This window comes from Grammomys surdaster, unplaced genomic scaffold, assembly GCF_004785775.1.
Source record: "Grammomys surdaster isolate TR1022 unplaced genomic scaffold, NIH_TR_1.0 145, whole genome shotgun sequence".
Lineage (NCBI taxonomy): Eukaryota > Metazoa > Chordata > Mammalia > Rodentia > Muridae > Grammomys > Grammomys surdaster.
In genome coordinates, this window is record NW_021604603.1 from 4565773 (window position 1) to 4578851 (window position 13079).

The 13079-nt window shown below is 50.9% G+C and overlaps 1 protein-coding gene across 1 annotated transcript; it reads left to right on the top strand.

Moving 5' to 3' along the window:
* The first annotated feature begins 2616 nt into the window (after nucleotides 1–2616).
* On the top strand, nucleotides 2617–11504 carry Arl8a (ADP ribosylation factor like GTPase 8A). Its single transcript, XM_028764728.1, has 7 exons — nucleotides 2617–2891; nucleotides 7903–7983; nucleotides 8266–8339; nucleotides 9566–9659; nucleotides 9780–9847; nucleotides 10088–10158; nucleotides 10562–11504. The coding sequence occupies exons 1-7, from the start codon at nucleotides 2769–2771 to the stop codon at nucleotides 10609–10611; spliced, it is 561 nt and encodes a 186-aa protein (XP_028620561.1). The 5' UTR covers nucleotides 2617–2768; the 3' UTR covers nucleotides 10612–11504.
* The last annotated feature ends 1575 nt before the right edge of the window (nucleotides 11505–13079 follow it).

Sequence of the window (13079 nt, forward strand, 5' to 3'; positions counted from 1 at the left end):
AAGAAAGAAAAAAAAGAAAGCAAAGCTTGAGCCCTCTGGAGGAGATGGGGGCTGCCTCTGCTTCTGTGGCTTTCTTCCTATTATCTGCTCCCAACTACTCTCTGGGGGAAACCCAGCACTCTCTCCTTTGCTTCTGTGACTTCCAAGCATCCTCTGGGTATCCATGAAGTATCAAAGAAAGAGGAGAGAAGAGACAAGGAGCTGTGTCTGGTTCAAGAAAACCTACCTGGTATACCTCCCCTGGCTTGAATTTCTTTGCAGAGCCCACCTAGATTGCTTATCTGGTTCTAGTAGCAGGATGGGCTGTCACCACCCAAGAAGCATGGGGCTAAGACCTTCAGCCCTCACCCTCATCTCTTCAGCACAATTTCCAGGGAACCCACGATCTGTCTCAGGGATGAACCATATACCTTAGAAAGCCAGACAAGCCCTGAGTCTTCCTTGATCCCATTTGGGCTGCCTGTGGGGAGGAAGGTAGAATACTATTCCTACTGTCTGGTCCTCAGCTCCTGGATGTGCTGAGTGACACAAGTCCACTGTGAAAACCCCAAGGAGTTGGAGGAGTGACTGTCCTCTTGCTTCCTGGCATCTCTCTGGAGAACATGCAGTGCTTCTGGGCACAGTATCGAAAGCCTGTGATCTGCACTTGGAGAGCGAAGGCAGGAGAATCAGGAGTTCCAGACTAGCCTTGGCTATGTGAGACCCCCTATCTCAAAAGCAAGCAAACAAAAAGAAACTAAACAAACAAACAGAAATAATGTGATGCTACAACTGAGGTTAACGTTCTTAATGCTCTACCTGAGCTGAGTAGGCGTGCTGCTCCTTTAGTCTTGGGGTGGTGGCTTGCACTTCCACTTTTTTAAGTCCCCTAAAAGGTCTGCGCTGCCCAAGGTATGCTTCTAAAATACCTGATGCTACCATGAGATCAGAGCCTGTCTGGAAGGGAGCAAAGGGGCAATTGCACAGCCCTTTGGGTGGCCTCCCTATATAGTCACTCCAACCCTGTTCTAGAGGGCACAGGATCTGGAAAAGCATAATAAATAAATAAATAAATAAATAAATAACTGCTTGGATGGCCAATTAATTCTTCTTTCCTAGGGCTCTCTCTAGCAATATCGTAAGGCTCTCCGGAGCAGGAACAGGGTGCTAGATCTTTACCCCGGAGATATACACTTTCCCAGTATTCCTAAGGACATGTGAGAAAATACAAAATAAAATTATAGTTAATGTAGGAAGTGAGACACAGAGGCACCAACCTTGTTCAAGGTGTTGTAACAAAGCACCACACACCATGTTATAAACACACCAACTTATAAACAACAGAAATTTGTTGCTCGTGGCTTGAAAGACGGGAAAGCTATCAGTCACGGTGCTAGTAGATTCAGGGTCTGGTTAGGGATCACTTTTTGGCTAATAGATTACAGCTTTCTCTTTGTAGCCTCAAGATGGGAGGAGTATGGGCTCTGGGCACCGCTCTTGTTTTCTCCTTATATAAGGCTACTAATCTTAATTAGGAGGCCTCCACCCTTATAACCTAGTCACCTTATATCGTCACCACTTTGAGGATTGGGATTTCAATCTATGAATCTGGAGGAAAGACACAGAAATATAGATAAACTTTAAAAATTTCAGACTACAGCATGTACCTTCAGAGCAAGAGAAGAACTTATAAAGGGCCTAGGTTAGACACATGTTAGTAACTTAGAACAATAGGCTGATCCAGACGTTGGATAGGTTTAATTCATACAGTTGATGTTAACAGTTCATCGTAGCCTCTAGGTGAGTACACTTGAAAACCAACCCCCAAGGAGAGACTGACTGGTGGGATCATTGTAGAAGGAGCCCAGCTGCCCGGGGATCTGGCGACCAGGAAGGTACAGCCAGTTGGCTGAGCTGTTATCTCCTGCAAGGGAGGATGGGAACATCTTGGCAGGCTCTCCACCACCCACTATCAAAAACTTTGTATCAAAATAGCATAGGTTTTTCCTTTGCTACAGACGTTCCTCACAGGGAATCCCTTGCCCTGATTTTGCCTGTTTCTTTATGGTGACAATACTGGTAAAGACGAGCATCAAGTTCAAATGTCTCACTTTGGGCTTCCCAAACAAGTAGCCTGGCAAACTGTGGTTAACAAAACAAGATGGAGTATTAAGGGCTCTAAATCCGGCTATTACTCTCTATGGCATTTCGGGGGATGGAATTCGGTACCCAGGGATGCTCAGAGGCGAGGGTTCACGGAGCAAAACCATACGCCGTCTCCCTTTCTTGGAGATCTTCATGCCACGGTTCTTTAGCCTGGAAATACCCTAGTTTAACTGGGACATTACCCTCCCAGGACCGACCACCCTTCAAGCCAGAAAGCGGTGCAGTCAGGGCGGGGCAAACGAGGGCAGCAGGAAAAATAAAATTACAGCTTTCTCCGCAAGCGCACCGTCACGCTCCTCCCGGCCGCCGCGGGTCCCCGCCGCCCCGCCCGCGGGCGCTGGCCCAGGCCGCGCGCAAGACTGGAGCGCGCTCGGGTGCGAGCAGGACTCGGCCCGGCCCGCGGGAGGGCGGCGGCGGCGGTGGCGGGGGAGGTGGAGGCGCCGTGGCCACACCCATCAACGAGCGGATCCACGGGCAGCGCGTCGTCGGCCGCCGCGCTCCAGCCTCCGCCCGCACCGAGCCGCGGGACCCGGCCGCACCGGGGAGGGGCCGCTCCGGGCCGCAGCGCGAGGGCAGCGAGGGCGGCGGGGACCCGGCACCGGGCGCGGCCGGTGGCAGCGACCATGATCGCTTTGTTCAACAAGCTGCTGGACTGGTTCAAGGCCCTGTTCTGGAAGGAGGAAATGGAGCTCACGCTGGTGGGGCTGCAGTACTCGGGCAAGACCACCTTCGTCAACGTGATCGCGGTATGAAGGCAGATGTGTCGCCCGCGCCGCGCCCTGGGCAGCTGGAGTCGCCTCCTGGTGTGGCCCGGCACCGCTGGGTTCCGGGCAGGGAGGAGCCGGCTCCGGGCGCTTAGGGCCTAGCACGGATCTTAGGGGACCGGCTGGCGTGCCACCCGTTCTCCGGCCTGGGCTGGGATGGCAGGGCTGAGGGCGGGGTAGCGAGGACAAGGGGGACCGAGCTTGCGTTCCGGAGCTGGCGGCACTGAGATGTCTCCAGGCACCGGGAGCCCGCCGCAGGCTGACAGGCCCCCGAGGCCGGCGCAAAGGGGGCATGACGGGGCGAAAGTGCCCGGACCTTCCCGCTCCGCGCGTGGAGGGTCATGGGACGCGCAGCTGGAGCGTGTTGCCAGGGTGCCCTACCAGCCCAGCCCCACCCCGAGGGCTGTGCCTCCCCTGTTGGTCGCGGAAGCCCCGGCCCTTTGGGACGGGGGAAGGTATCCCTAGAGGCAGAGAAGTCAGCTGAGGTCCTGGCTCCAGCCCAGACTCCTCCCCGGAACCTGTCCCGGGCCTGCGGTAGCTTTGGGGTCCAGAAAGCATGGCACCATAAAGGGAGTTGGGAGACTCCACTTGGCTCAGAAGTTGCAGGAGTAGATACTGTGGACCGGAGAGGATGAGCTGGAGGGGCGCCATCCACCTGGGGACAGGGGAGAGAGCAGCTTTGGAGACTCAGAACTGGGGCCGGGGTGTGGGGAGAGGAGACCGGGAGGTGGAGGGGTGGGGGGTGAGGGGGAGCGGTGATTGCAGTTGTATGTCTGTGCCAGAGGAATGGTGAAGAAGGAGTTAAATTTTCTCTTTTAAAAAAGAGGAAGATGAGCTCCCTGGGTGTGAGCTGAGCTGCAGTAATGGCTGCAGCCTGTATTTCCGAGCTAGGCAAGACTGGGCTTATGGGACCGAGTAAGACTTGGGACAGGGACATAATTCTTCCCCAGAACCTAGCCCCGTTCCTAAAGATGGGATCTCCAAAGACCGTGAATTAGCCAGATATAGGTTAAAAATGCTGATGTGGAGGTCTGCAAAGATGTGTGTGCGCCAGCTTCGGTACCACCACTTGCCCGTATTGTATTGTTGCCCAACCTTGAAGCCCCACAGGACTCAGTATCCCTGCAGGGTGGGGGCCCTTCAGAGGGGCTACGGATTTGGGACTTAATGGTTACATGATCAGGCATGGGCTCTCCCGCTCTCCTAAATGCTCTCCTAAATACGCTCCGCCGTTGACCTCTACCTTCCTCTACACAGTGACGCTTCTTATTCCACAGGGCCTCTGCCGAGGTCTGGGACACAATGTTTGTCTGAACTAACACACATGTGTTCTCTGTCTACCATGCTGTATCCTTAGGACCAAACACCCTGGTTACACTTGGTGTTGACTTGCCTTTTGGGCTATCAGAGCAGGAAAACAACACCTGGATTTCCACCTGTCTCTGCAGACCTAGGTGGCTTGGTTTGGGGCATTTGGGTCTGGATGATGTTTCTGGTATTTCTCAAAAAGAGAAACTAAGGGCTTGGGCTCTGCCAAGACATCACCTCCCATCCCTGGTGATACTTTTCTCATGTTGGTAAAGCCAGGCCTCTATATAGGGACGCACAGAAACCTAGGTGGGTTCAACTTCCTGGCCCTTCAAGACCAGCATCTTCTCAGAGTCTCTGCTGACAGGTCAGGGACAAAAGCCAAATTCTCAAATTCTCCTGCCAGAGTCAAGAGGTTCCTTGAAACTAAGCATGATGGAATATGCCTGTAAGCCTAGCACTCTGAATGCTGGGGCTGGATCCCAAGTTTGAGAGCAGCCTGGGCCATAGAGAGAGACTTTGTTTCAGAAATTAAAACAAAACAAAACAAAACAAAACAAAAACAGACAAAAAGGCAATCCAATTTTGTTTGGTATTCAACATTCCTCCTCTCCCCCTGCCCATTCTCCTTTTTGTGACTAAATTTATCACTAAATGAACAAGCTGGATGTCCTCTCTCTAAAGAGACCCTAACAGGTAAGGCCACGGCCTAGGGGGCTGCAGGGAATTCCAGCAGCTTGGTAACTCCAGCCTTCTCAGAGCCACCAGAGCCGGGACAGACACTTTGCAGCTCCCCCTACAGTCACAAAGGATTCGGGACCCCTGGGCTCTGTGCCCATGCCCACCACTGCCTTTGCCCTTCTTGACTTGGCTTCTGTTTGTCTCAGCAAACAGAGGAAAAACCCTTGTGTTCCCCCGACCACCATGAGATATGGCTTCCCCCCCCCCACCACCACCACCATGAGATATGGCTGTGACTAGGAACTGAGTTTAGTGAGCTCAGATGCTGAGCAGGTTAACTTAGAAAGAACGTAACTAGCCTTTGCAGTATGTCTGAGAAGCTGAAATACGCTGAGTGCTGAGAGAGCTGCTTTACTAGAAAAGTGGGAGATACGTTTTTGCCCAAGAGACGCAAAAAGGGGGTTCTTTTTTTTTTTCTTTGAGACAGAGTCTGATCTTGACCTGTCGAACCTCTAGTCTCCTTAGTGCAAGACTGTAGGCATGAGTTGCCATGTCCATTAGGGGGTCATTTCAAATATCTTTAAAACATGAAAGGCTGTCACTATAGATGAACTGGTCTTGGGGTGCCCAAAAGGACAAAGAGGACAGGTTATAGGAAGATGCATTTTTGAGTGAGAAAGAACTGTCTGGTAATTTGAACATGAGACGGAGCGGAAGCCTAGCACAGTGATGCATACCTTTAGTCCTTACAGAGGCTTGCCTAACATGCACAAAGCTGTGAGTTCAATCCCCAGCACCACATAAAACCAGACTCAGAGGCACACGCCTATAATCTTTGCACCAGGGAGGTAGAGACAGGAGGATACAAAGTTCAGGGTCACCTCTGACTACAAGCCAGTTTGAAGCCAGCTTGAAGGAAAAGGTAAGGTAAAGAAGACAAGAAAATGATCTGAAGTAGGTTGAAGTCTGAGACGAAAGGCTGGGTTATATGACGTAAAGCTGCTTCCAGTCTTACAGGAAGAGTTTGAATCATTATCAGGGAAATTAAATCATAGCCTGATTGCAACTTAGCTCCAATTCCCAACTGAGCAGAAACTGGGTGTTGGAGGGCCTGGCTGTCTGAGAGTCGCCTAGCCTCCCTCTCTGCAGGGTCACAGTCTTCCAGGCTATACTGTCATCTGTTTGGGAGCATATGGGTCTTTCAGTTCCCAAAGCATAGTGACAGTTCTACACAGCATCAGAGCCACTCCCAAGTACTTTGTGAGACACAGTCACAATTCCAGGAGTCCTTCATCCCCATTGGTCTAGGATCCTGATGGAGGATAGGGTACTGTGACTTAGTTATCCCTAAGGTAGTCTGGCAGTATAGCCTGAATTCAATTCCAGGACTCCACAAAGATTGTAGGAGAATCAACTCCCAAGAGTTGTCCTCTGCCCTCAACACACACAAAGTAAATAAATAAGTAAGTATAAATAAGTATACAATTAAGGTATATGGTAAGATGTGTGCTGGCATTCTTCTTGTTTTTGTTTTTGAGATGGAATTTCGTGTAACCCAGACTGACCTCAAACTTACTATTTAGCTGAGGCTGGCCTTGAACTCTTAACTCTTCCCCCTCCACCTGAGTGCTGGGGTTTTAGGAGTATGCCAGTATACCCTGTAGAACACTACTATGCCATCTCCCTAAGGGACTGTGAGCCTGGCCCTGGACCAAACCCCTGTGGATGACTGTACATCCAGGGTGCTCTGAGGACCTCCAAAATCCAGCTGCGATTCTCAGATAAGGAATCCCTACTAAACTTTGTCACTGGGCATTGGGTGATTCCTTCAGATGCAGGGGAGTGGTACACTCATCCGGTACACCTGGAGCACCTCACTGAGGCTTCCAGGCACTGAGAACTGGTCATCTCCTGCTCTTTGGCTAGTGGAGGCCCTGGCCTCTGTATGGGACTCAAGCAAATTAGTGGACTACCTGGTAGGAGATAAAAAGGTGTGGTCCAGGCACATGACTGTCACCTTGAGCTTATGGGGAACATGAGCCCTCTCCCATGTTGCCTCAACTTGTCTGCTCAAGTCAACTGCTCCCACCTGTGATGTGGAGACGGCCTGGGAGGAGTTAGGGCTGGCCTTGTTTGAAGCCTGTGTCTACTCTAGAATAATCCAGAGATTTCAGACACAGTGAATGGGGGAAAAGAGAAAAATACCAGAAATTGAAAAGAATTACAGAAGCTGGAATTACTATCAGCTCCTTCAGCAAACATGAACGTTGTTACTATAGACCTGGCCCTCTCCCCAGGAAGCTCTCAGCCCAGCAAGGAGACACATATGTAGGTAAATAATAGAGACTATGGGTTATCCATGGTAGAGTACAACAGATGAATACTAATGTGTTGCATTTTTGTGAGTGGTGAATTTGGTCCCAGCCCACATATCCAGACATGGTCTATTTATGTATCCCAGGCTGTCCTAGATCTCCCTGTGTAGACCAGGCTGGCCTCAAACACACAAGAGACCCACCTGCCTCTGACTTTCCAGTGCTGAGATTAAAGGTGTGTGCCACCACGCCCAGCTCCTCCTCATTTAAAAAAAAAACAATTTACTATTTACTACTAGTTTGATATCTGTTTTCCTTTTGGTGTCTCTTGTGAGCCTCTTTTCCTGAGAAGTGATGTATTCTCCTAACTCAGCTGGAGACTAAATAAAGGGGGTTTCTTTTAACAAGAACTATAGGTTAGACCTTGGGAATAGCTTCCTCCCTGTCTAGACTGAGAGACCCTGAGGTTGCCTAAGGACCATGGGCCTCTTCCCCATAGAGCTCCAGATATGGAGTTGATGGCACCCATCCTCCCTGAAACTAGAAGATATTCAAGAGATGCCTCCCCTGAGAAAATCTAAGGTCACCGATAAGTCACCCTGTAACCTCTTGCTCTGGACCCACCAGGGAGAGCACATCTGGGACCTGAGGGTGTTCACATCTTTTCCAATTCTGGCTCTTCTCTCTAGTCAGGACAGTTCAATGAGGACATGATCCCCACTGTGGGCTTCAACATGCGCAAGATCACCAAAGGGAACGTGACCATCAAGGTGAGGGCGGGGCCTGCCAAGGGCCACGTGTGTTTGGGAGGGCAACTGAGGCACCTGGGAAGTGCCAGCCGGGGGAGGGAGGAGTGGCGTCCTGCTGCTGGAAAACTGGGAAATGGGAACTGAAGATGTGAACTGGAGAGAGATAGAGGAGAGAGGGAAACCAGGAATGGGGAAGGAGGTGTGACCTTAGGCTGGGGGAGACTGGGGAAGCTTGGAACCCAGTGGCTTTCAGTTGCCTGTCTGCTCCTGAGGCCACCTTCTTCCCACCCTCTTCTCACTCAGCTCTGGGACATTGGGGGACAGCCCCGTTTCCGAAGCATGTGGGAGCGCTACTGCAGGGGAGTGAGCGCCATCGTGTAAGTAGGGTCTCTCACCCTCCACCTCCCACCCCGCCCCACCCCTGCCTGCAGGCCGGCACACGTCTCTGTTAATGCCTGCTGCCTGGATGTGGCCTGCTTTTATTTTGCATGCTGTTTATTTGAGAATACATAGATTCATCTGTCCCTCTGTCTGTCTGTCCGTCTGTCCTGGGCCATAGCACCCAATTACAGAGCTGGCCAGCCAGGCCTGCTGTGTCCCCCCAACTCAAATCACCAAGTCTTGAATTTTGGGTGGTTTTAAATGATTACTTCCCTTGCCTGTTAATTTTATCCAGACAGGGGATGTAACCTGGTCTGAAAGCTCTAGCATATATAAGGCTCTGGATTCAACTCCAGACACACATGCGCATACACATGTGCACATACACACAGGTAAAAACAATGTATGCCCAGTTTAGCTTCCTTAATAGAATAAACAATGTTTTGTCTTTTTGTTTTTTGAGACAGAATCTAACTATGTAGACCCAGACTGGCCTAGATCTCACTATAAATACCATGCTGGCCTCTAACTTACAGATTTCCCCTTCTCAAGTGCTAGGATTAAATGCACACATACCATGCCCAGTTTAAACCTAATTTTTATTTTTATTTTTGGGTTTTTTTATTTGTATATTTTGTTTTGTTTTGTTTTGTTTTGTTTTGTTTTTGAGACAGGGTTTTTCTGTGCAGTCTTGGCTGTCTTGGAACTCAACTCTGTAGACCAGGCTGGTCTTGAACTCACAGAGTTCACCTATCGCTGCCTCCTGACCAGCTTAAGCCTGAGTTTTAAACAAACATTGTAGCCTGGTAGGTGGCGCATGCCTTTAATCCCAGCACTTAGGAGGCAGAGGTAAGCAGATATCTTGAACTGGAGGCTAGCCTGAAAGAAAGAAAATAGCTTCATACTCTGTCCCTTGGGAGGGAACTCTTTGATTTTTCTACTCTGGACCTATCTAGGCTTTCTAGGCTTTCTATGAAAATGTAAATGGGTCACTTTGGACCAAACTCACAGCTAACCCTACGGGCCCTAGTTCCACAGAGGACAGAAGCCTGCAGTGCTTTGCACCTATGTTTGGGAACGTGTTCTCTGAGTCAGACCAGGGTGGTCCATTTCTCCAGAGGCGACCAGGCTGGAACTGGAGGCCTTCTTCCCCTCAGCAGCTCCTCTTCCTGCCCGCCCAACCCATGGTGTCCACATGCTGTCCCCTGCCTGCCTTCCCCAGGTATATGGTGGATGCCGCAGATCAGGAGAAGATCGAGGCCTCCAAGAATGAGCTCCACAACTTGCTCGACAAGCCACAGCTGCAAGGCATCCCGGTGAGCTGGAGAAGGAGTGGGTGGGAAAGGGAGCTGGTCAGAAATCACCGGGGGCAAGAGAAAGCTCCGTGCTGTGGAGGTACCCTTGCCCTAACTCTCCTCGGCTTCCTTCGTGTATAGGTCTTAGTCCTCGGGAACAAGCGAGACCTCGCCGGAGCGCTAGATGAGAAGGAACTAATCGAGAAAATGTGAGCTGAGTGGCCTTTCTTTGTGTGTTTCAGCTCCCCAAATTCCCCAGCAGCCGAACGCTTCTGGGCTGGGCTTGTTGCTATTCTCAATGTTCACCACATGGTGGCAGCAGAACACATCTTTTCCAGGAGCCTCGCCCTCTTGTCGCCCCTTTCACTGAGAAAAACACCCTGCCCTCCCCTGGCCCGTACCCTGTAACTGCTCCAGCCTCCGCAGACTCCTCTCTGGTCTTCCCGCAGGAACCTGTCTGCTATCCAGGACCGAGAGATCTGCTGCTACTCCATCTCCTGCAAGGAGAAGGACAATATAGGTGCGTGGCTTTGAGAAGTTGCTGGCACTCTGCCAGGAGTGGCAGTGCAGAAAGGAGAGATACTTCTGATGTGGTTTCTGGGACGTTCCTACCCTGCCACTTTGTCCTGTGTGCAGCAGGCAGCTAGGAGACCCAATTCTGTGTATTATCACAGCCATGCCCCTCAGAGGGAGTCACCTGCTCCCTCTTCCACTTCGGAGATTGGTTAGACCAGGTCTTCCAGGCTTTTCTTTGCTTGTCATAGCTTTGTGTCTTTCCTTCGCTAGCTTGGAGCTGTTGGGTGGGGGTCACAGCTCTAGGCTTGATCCTGGCTGCAATTACAGGAACATGGCTTAGCTGTTTATACCTCCCAAACCTTTTCACACAGGGAGGCCTTACAACTTTCTCTCTTGTCTCCCTTCAGACATCACCCTACAGTGGCTTATTCAACACTCAAAGTCACGGAGAAGCTGAGACTGTGGCTCTTCTTCTGACCAGGGACCACAGTCACCTAACCTGAAGCCGAGCTCCCCGCCCACCTGGTTGTCTCCCCCTAAGCCCACTCCTCCTCACCCAGTGTGGGGAGGGCCCTCTGGGGCTCCTAGAGCCCTGTTCTGCTGAGGTTTCAACTCCTGTTTTTATTGTAAGATAATTGACCTCTCCCCAAGTCTGGTCCCCTAACCTCTCTCCCTTGCTCTCTTTGTTCCTTCAGCTACCCCACCCACTTCCCTCCCCCTCAACAGCCCTGCCCCGCTCACCCCCAAAAGCCCTGTCCTTACTCTCTGCCCCCCCTCCTCTTCCCTTTTCAACACTCTGTTATTGTCCTGTGTGTACAGTATATATATGTATATATATTTTAATTTTTTAATTTAAGCAAAGACTAAGATCAACCATTTGATGCTGCAGGGGCCAATCAGGACCTGGGAGGGGCAAACTGGAAGGACAGAAAGAGATGCAGGGTCGACCAGGGGCAAATTCAGATGCAAAAGAGTGGAGGCTGCCACTTGGGGCAGGAACCAGCCTAGCCACTGGTGGTTGTCCCCATGTCCTGTAGTGTCTCTGTCTCCCAGTGGATGACCTGAATAGGAAGGCCAGCAGGAGCCTGCTTCTCTGTCCCCAGCCTTGACAGGGCCACCAGGTACAACCAGGTCTGAGTGGGAGGACCAGGGTCCACACCGTCCCAGCAGCCTCCACCCTCGCTGTTCCTGGCCCCAGGTCCTGCCTCTACCCAGGGTCCCCACCTCCACGGCCCATCTCATTTTCTGTTCCCATTTCACAGAGTTGTACAAGGAGAGAACTCAGCATGGGGGGCGTTGGTTCTTCGGTTTGGTTGGTTTGTTTGTTTAATTTAATAATTTGTAAAGTGACGCTCGCAGTCCTTTTTACACTTTTCAGCTCATATTTAACCTCTGTTTGGAAAGAAATGATCCTCGTAACTGTACTTTTTTTTTTTTTGCCTCCTAATAATGACAACAATAAATTACCAATTTTGTGTTGGGGGGTGTGTATGGTGCCAGTTGTTTCCCGCAGATGTCGCTGACCAGCTTGTAACGCTCAGGGACACAAGCACCCCCACACATTCACAGGGATGGCCACAGGGTGCCACACCCACGGGGAACGCGTACGCACACTCACTGGAAACTACAATGGCCCTACAATGGCCCGTCACAAGTGCTCACAAGGGAACAGCCTCCCACCTGCGTGTCTGGGCCCTGCTGGTTGCCTGCTTCTCATTCTCACGTACGTACGCTGACAGCTGCCAAGTGGCGCTAGGCCGGTCTGTTAGAGGAGCTGACCAGACTCGGGCCTTTCGTGGGGCATTCAAACGGGATTGCTCTTCTTCATAGGCACTTCAGTCCTGCTTGTTCCCATATAGCCAAAGTGGAGCCAGAACCAGAGTTCGGCATCCACTCTTCACATCCAGTCCCCTGCACCAGAGCTCAGCATCCACTCCTTACGTCCAGTCCCCAGCAGGAAGAAGTCAGACATCCTCAGGGGTATACTGAGCCTCCAGAGTCTCCTTTGTTATCCCAACTGCCCATACTATTGTTCTTTTGGAATGGGCCCATCACTCACTGGGTAGAATTCCTACCCTGCCTGTGTAGCTGGAGCTCACAGCCTCTGTTCCTGCGAGCCTTCCTTGATTTAATGTGACTCCAACCGTATCTAGTTTTATACTAACCCCCAATCTCTTGGACACTCCACCCCCCTGTTGTTCTCCCTCCCCTTCACCTGGAAATAGAGTCTGGAATAGTCCTGTGAAGAATACCCCATCTCTTCACCCTGCATCTGCAGGAAGAAACAGCCACATTCGTTCTTGGTTTGTGAGAGAATTTGGGCGAGGACACTACCCAGCCAAGAATATATCCAGCCTTGAAGAGGATCTCCTATTGCTGGGCAGATTTGAAGAAAGGGTCTGGGGATTTAGTTCAGTGGCAGAGTGCTGATCTAGTGTACAGTAGACCAGGCCCTGGCTTCCATTGACTGCGTGGGGGGAAAAAAGGTTTGAGGAAAAACCGGATGGAGTTCGCCACCAGCTAAATGATTCTCAGGAGCTTCCCAACCCCCTATGATTATAAGATGTGACCCTTAGTTAAGAAGGATGATGGGCCCAGGCTGTCTTTTGCCTTGCCTGCTTCAAGGTAGTTGTGCTCGTATGCCTGTATCTGGGAGAGAATCCTTGTTCTCCGCCATTGGGATGTTTCAGCAGAGCTGCCTCTTGGGTCCCGTGTTCTCCAGATTTGATGTGATGAGAGAAGATGAGCCAGTTTTCACTCCATGCAAAAATCATTGCCCTGCACAGTGAGCTCATACAACAGATATGCAGCAGGGCCTAAACAACCTGTTTTTGAGTAAGGAATAAACTACGGATAGTATGTATGTAAACCATCATGATAGTATGTATGTAAACCATCATGGTAGTATGTATATAAACCATCATG